Source organism: Balaenoptera physalus (assembly GCF_965194825.1).
Source record: "Balaenoptera physalus genome assembly, chromosome: X".
Taxonomy (NCBI): Eukaryota; Metazoa; Chordata; class Mammalia; order Artiodactyla; family Balaenopteridae; genus Balaenoptera; species Balaenoptera physalus.
In genome coordinates this window covers 97,299,502-97,319,223 of record NC_138903.1, presented here as the reverse complement: position 1 = coordinate 97,319,223, position 19,722 = coordinate 97,299,502, and the positions used below count along the sequence as shown (strand labels likewise).

Here is a 19,722-nt window from a genome sequence, read left to right as displayed (position 1 = left end):
ACACATGGAGATTTAACTGTCAGACATCTCCAGGGCCTGCTCAGGTCAATGGTTTCTGCAGGCTTGTGGGTTTGACTTTGCTAAATCACCTTTTCCCTAAAGGGAGGGTGTTTCTGAGCTAGGCTGTGTCCCTGGGCCAAGCTGTGTCTGGAGGTTGGGAGGCAAATGGGAGCAGCTGCCTTAGCTGGGCACAATGGGGAGTGTGAAGAGGCAGAGTCCTTTTGATAGTGGTTTTCCTTTCCCTAAAAATGAGTCCAGAGGCAGATCTTTAGAACAATGCCAGCCAATCATCAAGCCTGTGTGCTAAAGTCAGGACAGGGTTATAAAAATATAACCAAAGTAGTCAGGGACATGGTGGGAGCAAAAGGAGCAGATAGAAGGAAGAAACACAAATGTTCAACCGAACTGAAAAGTAGGGTGGGGGGAAAGCAATAAGATTCAAAATATTCTAACAAAAAAACATGAGAAATTTTCCACTGGTCCTTAAAGGAAGTGGGCCAGTGGGAACAGAATGAGTGGGCTGCCAGGTTTTGAAGGCTCAGGGAGCCATCCAAGACACACCTTTCAAGGCACCAGGACCACACAGGCGGCCTTTCTCTCCCACCTCCCAACTCCGAGCCTTCCTCGCTCGATGCTGGCGTGGATCTGAGCCACAGGAAGGCACACAATAACTGGAAGCTAATGCAAAAATAAATCATTTGTGTTTTCTGATGGGACTGGGTTTTGAGGGCTTTGGTGAATCATTACTGCCCAGCCCGACCCAATAAAGGAGGAGCTAATAACTCACATCCTCTCCTAGTAGCTTGCATGCCCCTGCCAGAGATGACCTTGCAACACCACTCTCTCCTCTTCTCATGAATTGTTAATGGCTCCCTATTACCGACCATATCAAGTCCACATGTCTCCTCTGGATGTTCCAGCCTGTCGCGCTCTATATCAATCTGGCGCCATCTCCCTCCTCTCCCAACACAGATCTGCCACTGGAGGCAGTTTCCATTTTGAACCAAACTCACAGCCTCTTCTCTCACCACAGTTCTATCAGGATCTGGGCTGCCTCACCAAAATTCTGGGCAGCCACAACATCAAGGTTACGTTAGATTACTATAAACACTGAGCTTCTCTTAGCCATACAAAAAAGGGACTGTACCTTTAAATATTTTGTCTGATCCTGCACTTTCCAATATGGTAGCCACTATTACCTGTGGCTATTTCAATTTAAAGTACTTAAAATTAAATAAGGGACTTCCCTGGTGGCGCGGTGGTTAAGAATCTTCCTGTATGGGACACGGGTTTGAGCCCTGGTCCGGGAAGATCCCACATGCAACTAAGCCCGTGCGCCACAACTACTGAGCCTGTGCTCTAGAGCCTGTGAGCCACAACTACTGAGCCCGTGTGCCACAACTATTGAAGCCTGCGTGCCTAGAGCCTGTGCTCTGCGAAAAGAGAAGCCACCACAATGAGAAGCCCATGCACCGCAACGAAGAGTAGCCCCTGCTCACCGCAACTAGAGAAAGCCGACACACAGCAACGAAGACCCAAAGCAGCCAAAAATAAATAAAATTTTAAAAATAAATAAATTTTTAAAAGACATCTTATTAAAAAAATTAAATGAAACGAAAAAATCAGTTCCTCAGTTGCAGTAACCAGGTGTCAAGTGCACAGTAGTTGCACCTGGCTAGTGGCTACTATATTGGAGAGTACAAATATAAAACATTTCCATCATCATGGAAACTTCTATTCAATAGTGCAGTACTACACTATACATGCAAGAGAGGAGTAGCCTAATGTGTGTAAAAATTGTTGCTTACCAGCCCTTGGAAAACTTGAAGATCCAGATTTAACATAAAGGAATGCATAGGACTTAGGGATACAGCCCATCTTAAGTAACCAGGAAAACATTCTTATTTCTTATTACTGATCCCAACCAGCTCTGTAAACATCACAGGTAATTAAAACATCCTTTTTTTTTTTTTTTTTTAAAGTCACATGTAGCAGACTTCAGGAAACCTTCAACAAAGCATTCATAGACTAGTCAGGCCTCTGTAACCTAAGCTCTTTGCTAGGTTCTGGAAGCCAGTACAGAGCACATGACCCAGTCCCTGCCCTGGGAAGAAAGTCCATATACAGAAAACTACAGAAGGAGGCAGAAAGGGATAAAGGCTGTAAGAGAGGGACTATGGGGCAGAGAGATCAAATGAATGGGAGGAACAAGGGAGGACTGCATGGAGAGGGAGATGATTTCAGATCTGGGTTGGGCCCTAAAGGATGACTACAATTTTGAAAAGGAGCTCGGAGGATGAAAGGAGAAAACTGCATAAGCAAAAGGGGGAGCGAGTTAGGGCCCAGGGTACATTTATGGCCGAGTGAGCAAAGGAAGAAATATGACAGCTAATCAACAATGCTTTGAAATTTTCCCTGAGCATCCTAAATAATCAAAGAATACATTAACTTAGATTCCATTTTCACAAAGATTTTGCTTTAGTGAGAATATCTGTTGGCAAGGACAAGGTGAAATGGGGTCTCTTCGACACTGCTGGTGGGAATGTAAATGGGTACTACTTTTTTTGAAAAGCCCATATTAAGCTCCTTAAAAACATTCACACCCCCTGATCCAACAATTCCACAAGAAGGAAAATGGCCTACAAAATAATCTGAAATACAGAGATTTATGCACAAAGCAGTTTTTTGCAACGTTATTTATAACTAAGAAAATAATAGGAAATGATGAAGTAAATTATGATCTAGTTATAGAATGGAGTATGATATAGCCATTAAGAATTATATTTCTAAAAAAAAAGAATTATATTTCTGACAAGTTTTAAATGACATGGAAAATGTTTATGAGAATGTTATGTGAAAAAAAATCAGGGTATAAGTTTGGTAGTATACAAAACATAGTCACAACCATGTAAAACAATATGAGGAGTCGATAGCCTCATCCACCAGAGGGCAGACAGCAGAAGCAAGAAGAACTACAAATCTGCAGCCTGTGGAAGGAAAACCACATTCACAGAAAGACAGACAAAATGAAAAGGCAGAGAACTTTGTACCAGATGAATGAACAAGATAAAACCCCAGAAAAACAACTAAATGAAGTGCAGATAGGCAAACTTCCAGAAAAAGAATTCAGAATAATGATAGTGAACATGATCCAGGACCTCAGAAAAAGAATGGAGGCAAAGATACAGAAGATGTAAGAAAGGTTTAACAAAGGCCTAGAAGAATTAAAGAACAAACAAACAGAGATGAAAAATAAAATAACTGAAATGGAAAATACACTAGAAGGAATCAATAGCAGAATAACTGAGGCAGAAGAATGGATAAGTGACCTAGAAGACAGAAGGGTGGAATTCACTGCCGTGGAACAGAATAAAGAAAAAAGAATGAAAAGAAATGAAGACAGCCTAAGAGACCTCTGGGACAACATTAAAGGCAACAACATTCGCATTATAGGGGTCCCAGAAGGAGAAGAGAGAGAGAAAGAACCCGAGAAAATATTTGAAGAGATTAGAGTAGAAAACTTCCCTAACATGGGAAACGAAATAGCCACCCAAGTCCAGGAAGCATAGAGAGTCCCAGGCAGGGTAAACCCAAGGAGAAACATGCCGAGACACATAGTAATCAAGCTGACAAAATTAAAGACAAAGAAAAATTATTAAAAGCAACAAAGGAAAAACGACAAATAACATGCAAGGGAACTCCCATAAGGTTAACAGCTGATTTCTCAGCAGAAACTCTACAAGCCAGAAGGGAGTGGCATGATATACTTAAAGTGATGAAAGGGAAGATTACTTTACAACCAAGATTACTTTACCCGGCAAAGATCTCATTCAGAATCGATGGAGAAATCAAAAGCTTTACAGACAAGCAAAAGCTAAGAGAATTCAGCACTACCATACCAGCTCTACAACAAATGCTAAAGGAACTTCTCTCAGTGGGAAACACAAGAGAAGAAAAGGACCTACGAAAACAAACCCAAAACAATTAAGAAAATGGTAATAGGACCATACATATTGATAATTACCTTAAACATGAATGGATTAAATGCTCCAACCAAAAGACACAAGCTCGCTGAATGGATACAAAAACAAGACCCTTATATGTGCTGTCTACAAGAGACCCACTTCAGACCTAGGGACACATACAGACTGAAAGTGAGGGGATGGAAAAAGATATTCCATGCAAATGGAAATCAAAAGAAAGCTGGAGTAGCAATTCTCAGATCAGACAAAATACACTTTAAAATAAAGACTATTACAAAAGACAAAGAAGGACACTACATAAGGATCAAGGAATCAATCCAAGAAGAAGATATAACAATTATAAATATGTATGCACCCAACATAGGAGCACCTCAGTACATAAGGCAACTGGTAACAGATATAAAAGAGGAAATCGACATTAACACAGTAATACTGGGGGACTTTAACACCTCACTTACACCAATGGACAGATCATCTAGACAGACAATAAGGAAACACAAGCTTTAAATGATATAATAGACCAGATAGATTTAATTGATATTTATAGGACATTCCATCCAAAAACAGCAGATTACACTTTCTTCTCAAGTGCACAGGGAACATTCTCCAGTATAGATCACATCTTGGGTCACAAATCAAGCCTCAGTAAACTTAAAATTGAAATGATATCAAGCATCTTTTCCGACCACAACGCTATGAGATTAGAAATCAATTACAGAGGGACTTCCCTGGTGGTGCAGTGGTTAAGAATCCGCCTGCCAATGCAGGGGACATGGGTTCGAGCCCTGGTCCAGGAAGATCCCACATGCCACAGAGCAACTAAGCCCATGCGTAACAACAACTGAGCCTGCACCCTAGAGCCCGCGGGCCACAACTACTGAGCCGGCGGGCCACAACTACTGAAAGCCCATGCACCTAGAGCCTGTGCTCCACAACAAGAGAAGCCACCGCAATGAGAAGCCCGTGCACTGCAAGGATGAGGGGCCCCCGCTCACCACAACTAGAGAAAGCCCATGCACAGCAATGAAGACCCAATGCAGCTGAAAATAAATAAATAAAATAAAATAAATAAATTTATTTTAAAAAAGAAAAAGAAAAAAAAATTAATTAGAGCAAAAAAACCATAAAAAACACAAACACATGGAGGTTAAACAATACATTACTAAATAACCAAGTGATCACTGAAGAAATCAAAGAGGAAATAGAAAAATACCTAGAGACAAATTACAATGAAAACACGACGATCCAAAACCTATGGGATGCAGCAAAAGCAGTTCTAAGAGCGAAGTTTATAGCAATACAGTCCAACTTCAAGAAACAAGAAAAATCTCAAATAAACAATCTAACCTTACACCTAAAGGAATTAGAGTAAGAAGGACAAACAAAACCCAAAGTTAGTAGAAGGAAAGAAATCATAAAGATCAGAGCAGAAATAAATGAAATAGAAACAAAGAAAACAATAGCAAAGATCAATAAAACTAAAAGCTGGTTCTTTGAGAAGATAGACAAAATTGATAAGCCATTAGCCAGACTCATCAAGGAAAGGAGGGAGAGGACTCAAATCAATAAAATTAGAAATGAAAAAGAAGAAGTTACAATGGACGCCGCAGAAATACAAAGCATCATAAGCGACTACTACAAGCAACTTCTATGCCAATAAAATGGACAACCTGGAAGAAATGGACAAATCCTTAGAAAGGTATAACCTGCCAAGACTGAACCAGGAAGAAATAGAAAATATGAACAGACCAATCACAAGTAGTGAAATTAAAACTGTGATTAGAAATCTTCGAACAAACAAAAGTCCAGGACCAGATGGCTTCACAGGTGAATTCTATCAAACATTTAAAGAAGAGCTAATACCCATCCTTCTCAAACGCTTCCAAAAAATTGCAGAGGAAGGAACACTCCCAAACTCATTCTATGAGGCCACCATCACCCTGATACCAAAACCAGACAAAGATACTACAAAAAAAGAAAGCTACAGACCAATATCACTGATGAATATAGATGCAAAAATCCTCAACAAAATACTAGCAAACAGAATCCAACAACACATTAAAAGGATCATACACCATGATCAAGTGGGATTTATCCCAGGGATGCAAGGATTCTTCAATATACGCAAATCAATCAATGTGATACACCATATGAACAAATTGAAGAATAAAAACCATATGATCATCTCAATAGATGCAGAAAAGGCTTTGGACAAAATTCAACACCCATTTATGATAAAAACTCCCCAGAAAGTGGGCACAGAGGGAACCTACCTCAACATAATAAAGGCCAAATACGAAAAACCCACAGCAAACATCATTCTCAATGGTGAAAAACTGAAAGCATTTCCTCTAAGATGAGGAACTAGACAAGGATGTCCACTCTCGCCACCTTATTCAACATAGTTTTGGAAGTCCTAGCCATGGCAACCAGAGAAGAAAAAGAAATAAAAGGAATCCAAATTGGAAAAGAAGAAGTAAAACTGTCACTGTTTGCAGACGACATGATACTATACATAGATAAACCTAAAGATGCCAACAGAAAACTCCTAGAGATAATCAATGAATTTGGTAAAGTTGCAGGACACAAAATTAATGCACAGAAATCTCTTGCATTCCTATACACTAACAACAAAAAATCAGAAAGAGAAATTAAGGAAACAATCCCATTCACCACTGCAACAGAAAGAATAAAATACCTAGGAATAAACCTACCTAAGGAGGTAAAAGATCTCTACTCAGAAAACTATAAGACACTGATGAAAGAAATCAAAGATGACACAAACAGATAGAGGGATATACTATGTTCTTGGATTGCAAGAATCAATATTGTGAAAATGACTATGCTACCCAAAGCAATCTACAGATTCAATGCAATCCCTATCAAATTACCAATGGCATTTTTTACAGAACTAGAATAAAAAAATCTTAAAATTTGTATGGAGACACAAAAGACCCCGAATAGCCAAAGCAATCTTCAGAAAAAAACAAAACAAAAACAAAAAACGGAACTGGAGGAATCAGACTCCCTTACTTCTGACTATACTACAAAGCTACAGTAATCAAGACAATATGGTACTGGCACTAAAACAGAAATATAGATCAATGGAAGAGGATGGAAAGCCCAGAGATAAACCCATGCACCTAGGTCAACTAATCTATGACAAAGGAGGCAAGGATATACAATGGAGAAAAGACAGTCTCTTCAATAAGTGGTGCTGGGAAAACTGGACAGCTACATGTAAAAGAATGAAATTAGAACGCTCCCTAACACCATACACAAAAATAAACTCAAAATGGATTAGAGACCTAAATGTAAGTCCAGACACTATAAAACTCTTAGAGGAAAGCATAGGAAGAACACTCTTTGACATAAGTCACAGCAAGATTTTTTTTGACCCACCTCCTTGAGTAATGGAAATAAAAACAAAAATAAACAAATGGGATCTAATGAAACTTAAAAGCTTTTTCACAGCAAAAGAAACCATAAACAAGACGAAAAGAGAACCCTCAGAATGGTTAAAATATTTGCAAACGAATCAACGGACAAGGGATTAATCTCCAAAATATATAAATAGCTCATGCAGCTCAATATCACAAAAACAAACAACCCAATCAAAAAATGGGCAGAAGACCTAAATAGACATTTCTCCAAAGAAGACATACAGATGGCCAAGAGGCACATGAAAAGCTGCTCAACATCACTAATTATTAGAGAAATGCAAATCAAAACTACAATGAGGTATCACCTCACACCAGTTAGAATGGGCATCAACAGAAAATCTACAAACAACAAATGCTGGAGAGGGTGTGGAGAAAAGGGAACCCTCTTGCTCTGTTGGTGGGAATGTAAATTGACACAGCCACTATGGAGAACAGTATGGAGGTTCCTTAAAAAACTAAAAATAGAATTACCATATGACCCAGCAATCCCACCACTAGGCATATACCCAGAGAAAACCATAATTCAAAAAGACACATGCACCCCAATGTTCATTGCAGCATTACTTACAATAGCCAGGTCATGGAAGCAACCTAAATGCCCATCGACAGACGAATGGATAAAGAAGATGTGGTACATATATACAATGGAATATTACTCAGCCATAAAAAGGAACAAAATTGTGCCATTTGCAGATACGTGGATGGAACTCGAGACTGTCATATAGAGTGAAGTAAGTCAGAACGAGAAAAACAAATATCATATAATATCACTTATATGTGGGATCTAGAAAAATGATACAGATGAACATATTTGCAAAGCAAAATAGAGACACAGACATACAGAACAAACGTATGGATACCTAGGGGGGAAGGTGGGGTGGGATGAACTGGGAGATTGGGATTGACATATATACACTACAGTGTATGAAACAGATAATAAGAACCTGCTGTATAAAAAATAAATTAAATTAAATTTTAAAAAAACAATATGAGTAGAAAGAGGAAAGTTAAGCAAAAATGTTAACACTCTGGTAATAAGATTATGGGCGATTTTTATTCTCCATACCAGGGCTCAGCAAACTATGGCCCACAAACCAAATCTGACCCACTGACTGACTTGTCTATAGTTTTATTGGAACACAAACACACGTGTTTATTCTGTATTGTCACGTCTGTGGCTGATTCTGTGCTACAATGGCAGAGTTGAGTAGTAGTGACAAAGACAAAATTATTTACTATCTGGCCCTTTACATAAAAAGGTTGCCAACCCTTGTATCTTCCAAATTTTCTAAAACGAGTAGGTATTACATTTGCAATCTTTTTCTAAAATGTCTATTTCCACATTGTGAAAGGCCAGAGGAACAGGCTAACAACTTCAGATTTTATTCTACAAGTTACTGGGAGCACTAGAAGTTTCTGAGGAGGACAGGACATGATCTGACATGATGTCCACCAGTAAAACACAGAACAGCAGATCATTTAAGAGGATGGAATTTAAACTGTATGCCAGGCAAAGTCTGTGATTCATCAGCGGCTGTGACTCTGGGCCACTCTTCATTTAAAGGGGAAGGTTAACTTAAGATGTGGCTTGTCATTGTTTTCAAACTTCCTCCTCTGAATAAACCCTACGAAATGGTCTCTTCCCTGTAGTAATGACCAATCAAATTTTTTCCGAGACAGAAAGGCGGAGGCCATATGCAAATTTGTGACTTTTGCCTGGAGAGACAGTTTGAAAGTTCAGGGTGGTAATCCTGTATTCATGAAGTCAGTCCTCCAACTTCCAAGCTTTTTCCTGTCTCTTACTTTTCTTTTCTTTTCTAGAAGGACACAGGGAGATGACATTGGGTAAAGGGGGGGAGGAGGGGGAGGGAAAGGCACAAAAGGAAAGAATAAAAAGTATTAGAATCTTCCGTCTCAAGAGCCCTTAAGGAGTCCCTAGATCTACCCACCCTTAGAATGTGGCCAAGGCCCTAAATCCTATCTCCAGGGAATATGGTCCACCTGATTTTATCTTTAGAAAGAGGAAAGACCTGTTTCTCTCTAAGAGAAAGCCTCCTGTCTACAGGCTTTCTCCAGGTTCTCTGTGCCCTCACCACCTGCCTCAGGCCTACTTCCCCAGATGTACTGCAAATAACCAGTTCATACAAACCACTGTTTACACATTCTCTCAGGAATGAACACAGTGAAAGGATGGTAATGGTCTGAAGACTAGTTTCCTTGCAAATAAGCACACAACCAATCACAAAGAAGATTAATCATCTACAGAATGAGAAACTCCAAACTACCGTAATTTCAGGTCTGGATGCAATAAAAACACAGTAAATAGGTCTCTGGGTTTTGGTTGTTTGGTTTTTTTTTTTTCCCCTTTTAAACACATGATAATTTTTGGATTTCAGCAAATTAAAGTTGGGAATTTCATTTGGGGTACTTTATAAAATGGAACAATTTGCATGTAACTCTGATAGCAGTTTTTTAAAAATTGAATTATGTTGTATTTTATTGGTTCACGAGAGAGATTGGATACAGAATGCACTGAGGTGATCAATTATTTAACAGATCATACTTAACATTTCACATTTTAACATATACCCGGTGCCAACAATTGTTCTCACGAGCTTTCTGAACCATTAAGCTGCACCGCTCTCCTTCTTCTAAATCAAATATAAGTAATTTGTTGTCATAGCAATGCTTCTTCCCACTCCAGAATAGTTCAATACAGGCTTTATTTCTGCAGACAACTATCTGTCTACCAAAAATTGGTCATTATCTGCCATCTTCTTGACAAATATCTTATTAAATTTAGCTGCCTGGCTTTTACAGTCATCAGGAGCCTGTATTTCTGTGGCACTTTCTAGCACCTGTACAGGAAAGGGGCTTATGAGACCCCTGTGGAATTGCCTGGAAGCATATCACAGTCGCTGGGTGACAGCCAATCTCCCCAGTCGTGATGACAACAATCCTTTGCATTATTACCCAGCTTTACGGTTTATAGAGTGCTGTCACCCACTTTACTGTATTTGAGGCAGCACTAGGTGACGCTTTCTTATATGCTTCTTCAACTCCCTACATCGAGTGGGTTATTTAACTGTGCACATCAGTAGTAAGTTACACTTGTTCTGATCTTTCTCCTCTAAGGCCAAGTTCTGCTTCTCTACCCTATTAATGAGGTATATATTAAGCTGCTGAGGGCGATTAAATAAGCTTTGGAATTGCAAATAGAAGGAACAACTGAGGCACAGGATACCATTTTGCTAGTTGCTTGTGCAACGGCCCACTGACACATATTAACTGTTTAGATAAACACATAAGACTGCCCCTCCCAGAGTCAGCAACAACATTCATGCTAATCTCATATTTGTAGAGCACGTTAGTTTACAAAGCAGTTTCGCAGAAATGGTCTAATTTGGACTGTACCTCTTGCCCACCCATCCCCTAAGACATAAACACAGCTAGATCAGGATGTGGGTACCTAAAATCTTATTCCCTGCCTTACAGTTTATCCATTTTTAAATAAGGATGAATAACTGGTGTTTCCAAATCCAGTTCGTAAGCCCTGGCCTTTATTTCATACAGCCATATTCTGTAGAAGCTAGAGCCCCCCCTTCCCCCTGCCCCCGCAATTAGTTTGAAATTTCTTTGGCACTAAACTTCGGTAATAAAAGCAAATTGGAAGGAAAGGACCAGAGGGTGGGGAGGAGAGATCCTTTGACAGTAGCCAAAGTCTTTAAAAAGAAAAAAACGGGGTTGAGGAGATGGATTCCCAGGAAATTTCCTTTTTTCTTTATCCATTCCTATGTTTTTAAGGTTTTTTATGTATGATCATATGTTACTTCTATAATCAAAAGATAATAATAATGAAAGTTGGTCCTAACTGGCTCACCTGCTCCCCCTTCTTTGAAACTCTCTGGGAGGGAAGGAGGCATTAGTGAAGAGGACCAGCTCAGAGTGCTTATTTCAGAAATACGATCGGAATACGGGGCTGCCCTAACAGAGCCTGAAAATGAGATTTCACAGAACCACACCGGCTCAAGAGCTGGAGCTGAAAAGTTCTATTCCCACCCAAATGTGACCAAATGTAATTTGTCTCTCTGTATGACTTCCAGCTTCATGTGGTCTGATTCTATTCGAAAATCTAATAAAAGGTGTAGTCGTTGCCATCATTTCTGTTGCTTGGTCCTCGTGAGCGCTTGTCTCCCACAGACTTGATTTTCTTTCTGCAGAGTGAGCGGAGGAGCTGATTAATTATTTAGAATCCCTATGCAACTATTATCTCAATTTCTGCACACCTCACCCCTGTCAAGTGGAAGGAGAATGAGTACTACCCACATAATTACCATTGAAACTAAAAGGCAGAGAGGTTAACGGGATTTGAACCAGGTCCCACTGAAAACGCTAGGCAGTAAGAAGCAGAATGCCTAAGGGTCTGAAAACTGTCTGACCAACCAATAGTAATGTCTATAAGGCCCAAGAGAAATAAAGCTCTCCTTCCCAACCTCTCGCCCAACCCAAAAGGAATACAGCTTTCAAAACTGTTTTAATGATGACAAAAAGCCTCTGGCACTTGAGGATATGAGGGTGTTAATTTTGTTTGGCAAAGTCAAATTGCTTTAAGAATTTAATTCTATAACTGGGAAGGTGCAATTCTGATTTAAATGTCTTTCTTCCCTGGAGCTCAAAATCTAATTTACCCAGCCCACCTAGAGGGATGCTTCTGCTTTCACCAAGTCACCTTTACTAATCTATCTACAGGCTAAGTTGCAATGGGAACGCCTATATTGAACATTTGGTCAATGGACCTAACAAAGAAATGTAAAAAGTAACTTACTACCCCTAATAACACAGCTTCAAAATATATAACGTAAAAGTTGACAGAACTAAAAGAAGAACTAGATAAATCCACCTTTGTGGTGGTAAATTTTAACAACTCTCCCAACAATTGACAGAGTAAGCAGATGAAAAATTGGGTAAGGCTGTCAAAGAGCAGCAAAATTAACAAGGCTGATCTAGTGGACACTGGCCTCATGCTGGGCCACAAAGCAAGTCTCATCAAATTTCAAAGAACCAGACCACAGAGACCACACTCCCTGATCACAATGTTATTAAGTTAGAAATCAGCAACAAAATAACTTTAGAAATGTTTAGAAAAATTTTTAAAAATCCTTTGAAACATCCCATGGGTTAAGAAATCACAATGGAAATTATAAAATACTTGGAACTGAACAACACAACAAAATACTACATACCAAAATCTGTGGGATCTAGCTAAAGCAGTAGGTAGCTCAAAATTATTAGCCTTTAATGCTTATAGTCAAATAAAGTCTGAAAATAAATGAGCTAAGCATCTGACTTAAGTTAGAAAAAGAACAAGAGATAAAACTCAAAGAAAATATAAAGTATTTTAAACCGGTTTAAAAAACAATTTTTTAAATTAGCATAAATTAACAAAACAGAAGACTAACATACTATAGAGAGGACTGACAAAGCCCAAATTGCTTCCTACAAGAGATTGTAAATAAAACTTATAAATTTCTGTTGAGATTGATTTTTCAAAAATAAGTAATGTTATGAATGAAAAGGGGGTTATCTTTTTAATATCTGCAGTTTTTATAGTTAAGAGGCTATTAACAATTTTTAACCAATAAATATGAAAGTTTAGGCAAAATGGTCACATTCTTAGAAAAACTACCAACACTAATTAAAGAAGACACAGAATACTTGAAAATTCCTATCATCATGAAAGAAACTGAATCAGTAGTCCAAAATCTTTCCACAGGAAGACACCAAAGCCCTGATAGTTTTACTGGCAAGTTCTAGCAAACATTCAAGAAACAAATAACTCCAATCTCAAGCAAACTATTCCAGAGTTTAGAAAAAAGAGGAAGCGCTACCCAACCCAGTTTATGAAGCAAGCATAAATACCAAAACCTGACAGGGACAGTATGAGAAAGGAAAACCAGAGCCACATTCATTCATGAACATAGTTGTAAAAACACCAAATCAAATACTAGCAAACCATATCCAGGAATAAGAAAGATAATGCATCATGATCGAGGTCATCCAATTTCAGGAATGCAAAACTGGTTTAATATTAGAAAATCAACATAATTTACCACGCTGAAAGATTAAAGAACAAAAGCAATATGATCATCTCAATAGATGAAGAAAAAGCCTTTGATAAAAAGCAACATCCATTCATGATTAACAAAAAACAACTCAGCAAACTCAGGATAGAAGGGAATTTCTATTGTCTGATAAAAGATGCCAAAAAGATTTACACCAAACACCATACTTACCAGTGAAACACTGAAAGCATATCCTTTAAGACAGGGGAGAAGACAAGGGTACCCACTATTGCCACTTCTACTGAACATTATACTAGTGGTCTTAACCAGAACGGTAAGGCAAGAAAATGATATTAAAAATAAAATGACTGCAAAGGAAGAGACAAAAGTCTCATTCATTGTAGATTATGATTATCAACATAGAGAACCCAAAAGAATCCTCAGATAAATTAATTATAATTAATTTAAAAGCATTCAGCAATGTTGCTGGGTACAAAAAAATGAGCAAAAATCAACTGCATTTCTGGACACCGGCAACTAACAATTACAACGTGTAAGCTAAAAAAGAGAAAAAAAAAAAAACAAAAACACTAGAGACTTTACAGGAGAGTTTGTGAAGGCCCTGGTTCTGGTGTCAGACTGCCTAGTTTCTAAAACCAGCTCCACCACCAGCTGTGAGACTTTGGCAAGCTATCAGTATTTAGCTGTTCTGTGCCCTACCTTTTAGACTTCTTGGGAGGATTAAATGAGTTAATACACGTAAAGCACTTAGACCGGTGCCTGGAACAAAGTAAGAGCTAAATAAATGCAAGTTGTTATTATCACTGTGAAGAAGTAGTTAACAGGCCTGTTATCAAGAGCCCCAAGGTTCAAACTATTGGACTCCAAGACATCTCAAGGGTAAAAAATCAGGAAACCACCTGTCATAGGAGCCAATGAAACTCACCCATGTCGTCCCTTAGGCTGGGCACTGAACTCCCACAGGCAACATACAGCTCATTACTCATACACCCTGCTGTCTACAGCGCAATTAGCAAAAACACACACTTTTTCTCTGGAGATTTCCACCCCAATCTTCCCAACTCTTTTAACTGGCAGCAAAAGTCAACAACTTCAAGCTTCCTGTGAGGTTGAAATCCAGAGTTCTGGTTGGTTACTCTTCATCATCAAAAGACAAGGCAAACCTCAGCCCCTTAGGGCAGACTAATGCCAGGAGAGCTTCTGGAGATATTCGAAGAAAGGCTGTTATTTGTTACTGGCTCCACTTCTTGGGGGGAAGGGGATAGACAGTAACTAATATTTTTTGAGCATCTACTACGTTCCATGCACTCTTCTCAGGGCTTTACCAATATTAACTCATTTAAATTCTTTCTATAACCTGATGAGATAGAATTCTTAGCCCCATTTTACAAATGAGACAGTGATTAGGTGATTTACTTAAAGCACAGAGCTCATGAGTGACAGAAATTAGCTTCAAACCCAGATCTGTCTGCAAAGCCCTGCACCAAGCTAGAAGAGAAAGAAATAAAGGAGGGAAGTGGGTACTATGTGAATGAAGCTATGGATTTCAATTCTCCTTCTAAGACCAGAGACCACAATTCCAATGGGAATGCAAATAATCATTATGTGAATAGAAGACTGAAAAATCAGCAAAACAGAAGGGTATCCAAGTTAGTGTTTATATAAAGTGGCAGCAGATAAAATGCTGCTGCCATTTTGTGGCATGACTGAGCAATATTTTTTAAAAACCCACAGAAAGGGACTTCCCTGGTGGCACAGTGGTTAAGAATCAACCTGCCAATGCAGGGGACATGGGTTCGAGCCCTGGTCTGAGAAGATCTCACATGCCGTGGAGCAACTAAGCCCGAGCGCTACAACTACTGACCCCGCGCGGGCTTCTCACTGCAGTGGCTTCTCTTGCTGCAGAGTACGGGCTCTAGGTGCACGGGCTTCAGTAGTTGTGGCATGTGGGCTCAGTAGTTGTGGCTCACAGGCTCTGTAGTTGTGGCGCACGGGCTTCGTTGCTCTGCAGCATGTGGGATCTTCCCGGACCAGGGCTCGAACCTGTGTCCCCTGCACTGGCAGGCAGATTCTTAACCACTGTGCCACCAGGGAAGCCCCTAACTCCTTCTGTATGTCAGGGCTTCCCCTTCCTGTCCCCAAGTAAATAATTTTGTTCCTCCTAATGGCAGTACCTAATCTTAATGGGCAGAAGAGGAAACCGGAGCCTGGCTTTGGGGGCAGCCCCTCAGGGCCCTGCCTGATGCAAGTTGATTGATATACCCGTACGATCCAAAATAAGAGCCCCCAGGTTCAAGAACACACATGTCCACACACCCCAAGGATAACATAAAAATACTTTTTAAGATCAAAGTTACCATTCTAACTGCAGCATCACACAGGTTTTATAGATTATTAACCTTAAGTGTTCTTGAATACAAGATGATTTTTGATGACGAAACAGATAAATGCAAGGTCAACTACACTAGACCTAGTTACGGATCTACCTGCTCTTAAACTCTGAAGGGAGATAAAAGTTGCACGTACAACCTGCCGTTTAGATTGCTTCTCTTCTAGAAACCACCGTCTCCCAAAGGCCTCTTGCAAAACAGAACACAAATTCTAGTAATTCTAACCCAGACCAATAAAATATGAGCACCCCAGATTTAAGTGCCCTGTTACCCTTTCAGTCTTTACTTGATCTTTAGAAATACTTTCAGCGACTACAAAGGGCTGAAATTAAATAACAGCCACTTTAAGAAAGCTGGTAATTTTTGATGTGGGGAAGGAGCTAACTGAAAAGAAACTATTTCTTTATAAATTCCTGAGGAAAACCAGAACCAATGTGTAACTGCCTAAAGCATGATAAAGCCATCTGAGGTTAACTGACCCATCCAGGAAGCTCCTGGGAGCACTATGAGAGTCTCCCCACTTTCACACTTCTGATGCATTTTATCCCTCATCCAGTTCCTTGACTTTTCCATTCTGCCAGGAAGTGAGAAATGAACCCAAGTGTCATTAAATGTATGAGCTGGGAGGGATCTTACCCATCATCTGGTCCAACCCTCATTTACAGATGTGGAAAGTGAATCCCAGAGATGGGAAGTGACTTACTTGACCCTGCAGTGCTGGTGACTGGCAGGTCTCCCAATACAGACCGCCCCACAGTGAAACAGAACTCTACTACATGGGACTCTTCCCGTCTGACTAGTTCTTTAAATGGGCTTGCAGAAAACTGGCAGATAGTTCTTCATCGATATGAAGAATGTCATTGGTAATCTCTTTAAATGACAAACTCTACTAGCCTAATAGTTAACAAGACCAGCCTTGGAGTCAGGCGGACCTAGCTGTCCATACCAGCTTGGCCACTTTCTAGCTGTATGACCTTGGGCATGTTACCTAACCTCTCTGAATCTTGTTATCTTCACCTGTGAAACAGAAATGCCAATAACAGCATTGATCCCACAGGGTGTTCAATCAATATTAGTTGTGACTATTACCACAACCTGACACAGCGGAAGGCCGAGCTGTCAGCTCCCTGAACCCTGTCTGTGTGGGGAAGGGGCTCAGGGAAGAGCAACCGGAATCTCTATCTTGAATTACACCTGACTCTTCATAGAAAGCGCCAGACTTGGAACTGAATTTTGGACTTGGGAACCGGCAGGGAACAGGGCTAAAAGAAACAGCCTGATGCTGGCACCACTAGGAACCGGTCCCACTGCACTAATTCTCAGGACCGTACGTAACACCTCCTTCCTCTAAGGTAAGCTTCACACACACACACACACACAAAAAGGAGTGACTGAGGCAGAAAAGGCATAAACCTACTAAGCTTGGGAAAGCCCCTTAGAAAGAGTAGAAAAAGTGCCATAATTAGACACATAGGGGTTAGAGTCAGTGGCTGTTTCAGTAAAGGGAAAATGTGCCATCTTCAAGGCCTCTTGGGCCTGAGCTATAATTCCAGTGGTAACCAGTGCTGGCCCTCTCCAGGCAGGGTTTTAAGAAAGACTAAAATGCAACTCCCCTCCCTCAACCGTAAGGAAGCTGGGAGCATAAAGCACAAAGCGGAATTCTAGTTAAAGTTTTAACATGGGCCATTCGGTTCACTTGTCCTTCAACTGATCAACAGAACACTGTAAAAGGACCTCAAAGAGAGACAGCCGGCACGCCAGCCCCGGCTGTGCCCCGTCCCAAGTGGTGTGACCTTGGACAAGTCGCTTCCCGCTCTGGGCTTCTTTCCCTCACTGCAAAATGAAGGGTTTGAATTACAGGATCTTCAAAGGCCCTCTGACCTCTTATCGTTTTCCTGTTGTAAGTTCTCCACATAAAAATGCAGTAATTAGACTATAACTGAGCCTTGATAATAAGCTCCCTGGGGAGCAGAAACCGTATCTGATTTTCCTTGTGCATCTCACAGTCCCAAGCATGATGCTCGGCTCAGAGTAATTGCATAATAGATGCTGAGTGATACAGATTCGCCGCACAGTGCCTGGCATATCATAAGCTTTTCACATGCCAGGCAGTTCGCAAGCCTCTCTCCCACCAGACTTTTCAAATATGTCAGATTTTACCATTCCCGGGCTTTTAATAAAAAGCAGCATTGCACAAGAAAACAAAGCTCCTTGTCACTTCACGTGACAATGATTGAACACGTAGGTGCCAGGCGCTCTGCTCTGTACTGCAAAAGGGGCAGACCTGGGCCTAGTGCTGGCACTCGTCCTATAAGCTTTATGAGTCAGGGTGAGTCAGTTAACCTGACCCAGTGCGAGGCCCAGTAAGCACAGTTACTATTATTGAGTAACTCCTGAATTTTACATCTTAGATCTTAGATCTCCCCTGATAGGCTAGCAACTAACTAGCACACAGTGGGATGAGCACTTTACTAGTGATGCACCCACAGGCTTTGGGAATACACAGGACAAAATACGTGTATTGAAATAGTGTTAAATACACACACACACACACACACACACACACACACACGCACACAAACACACAAACTTCCGAGGGCCAGTCTAGGCTCAGAACACATTTAATCTCGTCTTCTACACTTGTGGCTTCTAATCCTAGTTGCATACTAAAATCACTTGAGGAGCCTGAAAAATTGCTGGTGTCCAGACCCCCAGCCCATACAATTAGATAAGAATGGGGTGACGGGAACAGGTATTGGTATTTTTAAAAGCTTCCTTAATGACTGTAGGTGCAGCCAGGGTTGAGGACTCCTGGCCTCCGCCTTCTCCATCTCCACCTTTAATCCCAAGCTTAGTGACAGGTCCAGCAGATAACTCAACTTGGAGGCCTGCAAAGCCACAGAAATCCCATTTTGGTCACTCACCAGACTATTCTCTGAGCCATTAAGATAACTCTGCCACTGCCAAAACATTTTTGGCCAGCAAAACTTAAAGAGGGGCTTTCTTAACCCTCGGTTAGTCAGAGAAGGCAATTAGCTAGTCCAGCCTCTGCCCCAAGCACTCTACTGGAGGCTTAACTGGCCTGAGATCTCATCCTTTGGGGGGAAGCTTCTCTACTCCTAAAATTGATATTTAATTTGTCCCTTTCTCAACTGCGCTACTCTTTGCCTCATGCAGATGTCTCCTTACAGCTATGAGTGTGCTCTGCTCCCACTGCAGCTGGGCCCCCCGCCAGTCTCTCCCCCGACCCCATCCTCTCCCTTGCCCCCCTTATATACACACGCCCACTTTGGTTTGCTTGTTTAATTCCTTCTTCATCAGCCTCTGCCTGCCTCTAGGCCACCTTGCTACTCTTCTACTTGATCCCTCCCCGTTCAGCTGAACCTCTTGGCCATGGGGCTGCTGCCTTACTCTAGCGTCTCCCTGTGCTCCCTGCTCCTCTCCCGCCAGCCACACAGGCAGCAAGGCCCCTGTGGGCACAGCCTCCCGAACACATGATGCTTTCTCAGTTGCCAGATCTTCTCTCTTGAGTCGGCTTCCTTCATCCGCTCTCTTCTACTGAAACTGCTCTCCCAGGCTGCCAACCATCTCCTTTCTTTCTTTACAAAAATATTTCTTCTTAATTACTCAAGAAATTTGTACTCACACCAAATTCAAGCAATACAGAAATGTGTTAAGTATAAAGTGAGGGTGTCCCCCCCTCTCCCTAATCACTCAGGAGTAAACACTACTGGGTACACATTCTTCTAGGCTTTTACAACGTGCTCAGAAACACGCACATATACAAGGGCCTGTGGTTTGTTTTCTTAGGAAATGGGTTCCT

The 19,722-nt window shown here is 40.8% G+C and overlaps 1 protein-coding gene across 14 annotated transcripts in view; it reads right to left on the bottom strand.

The window, feature by feature from the left end:
* Positions 1-19,722, bottom strand: part of TMEM164 (transmembrane protein 164) — a 159,915-nt gene that overhangs the window by 122,355 nt on the left and 17,838 nt on the right. Inside the window, exon 3 of one of the 14 annotated variants that reach the window (XM_082447720.1) lies at positions 9-11,640. The exons of the other annotated variants lie outside the window; for them this stretch is intronic. Within the exon in view, the coding sequence (XP_082303846.1) occupies positions 11,584-11,640 (57 nt within the window). The 3' untranslated portion in view covers positions 9-11,583. Of the gene's footprint in view, positions 1-8; positions 11,641-19,722 lie in introns of those variants that run through there. 14 annotated transcript variants of the gene reach the window in all.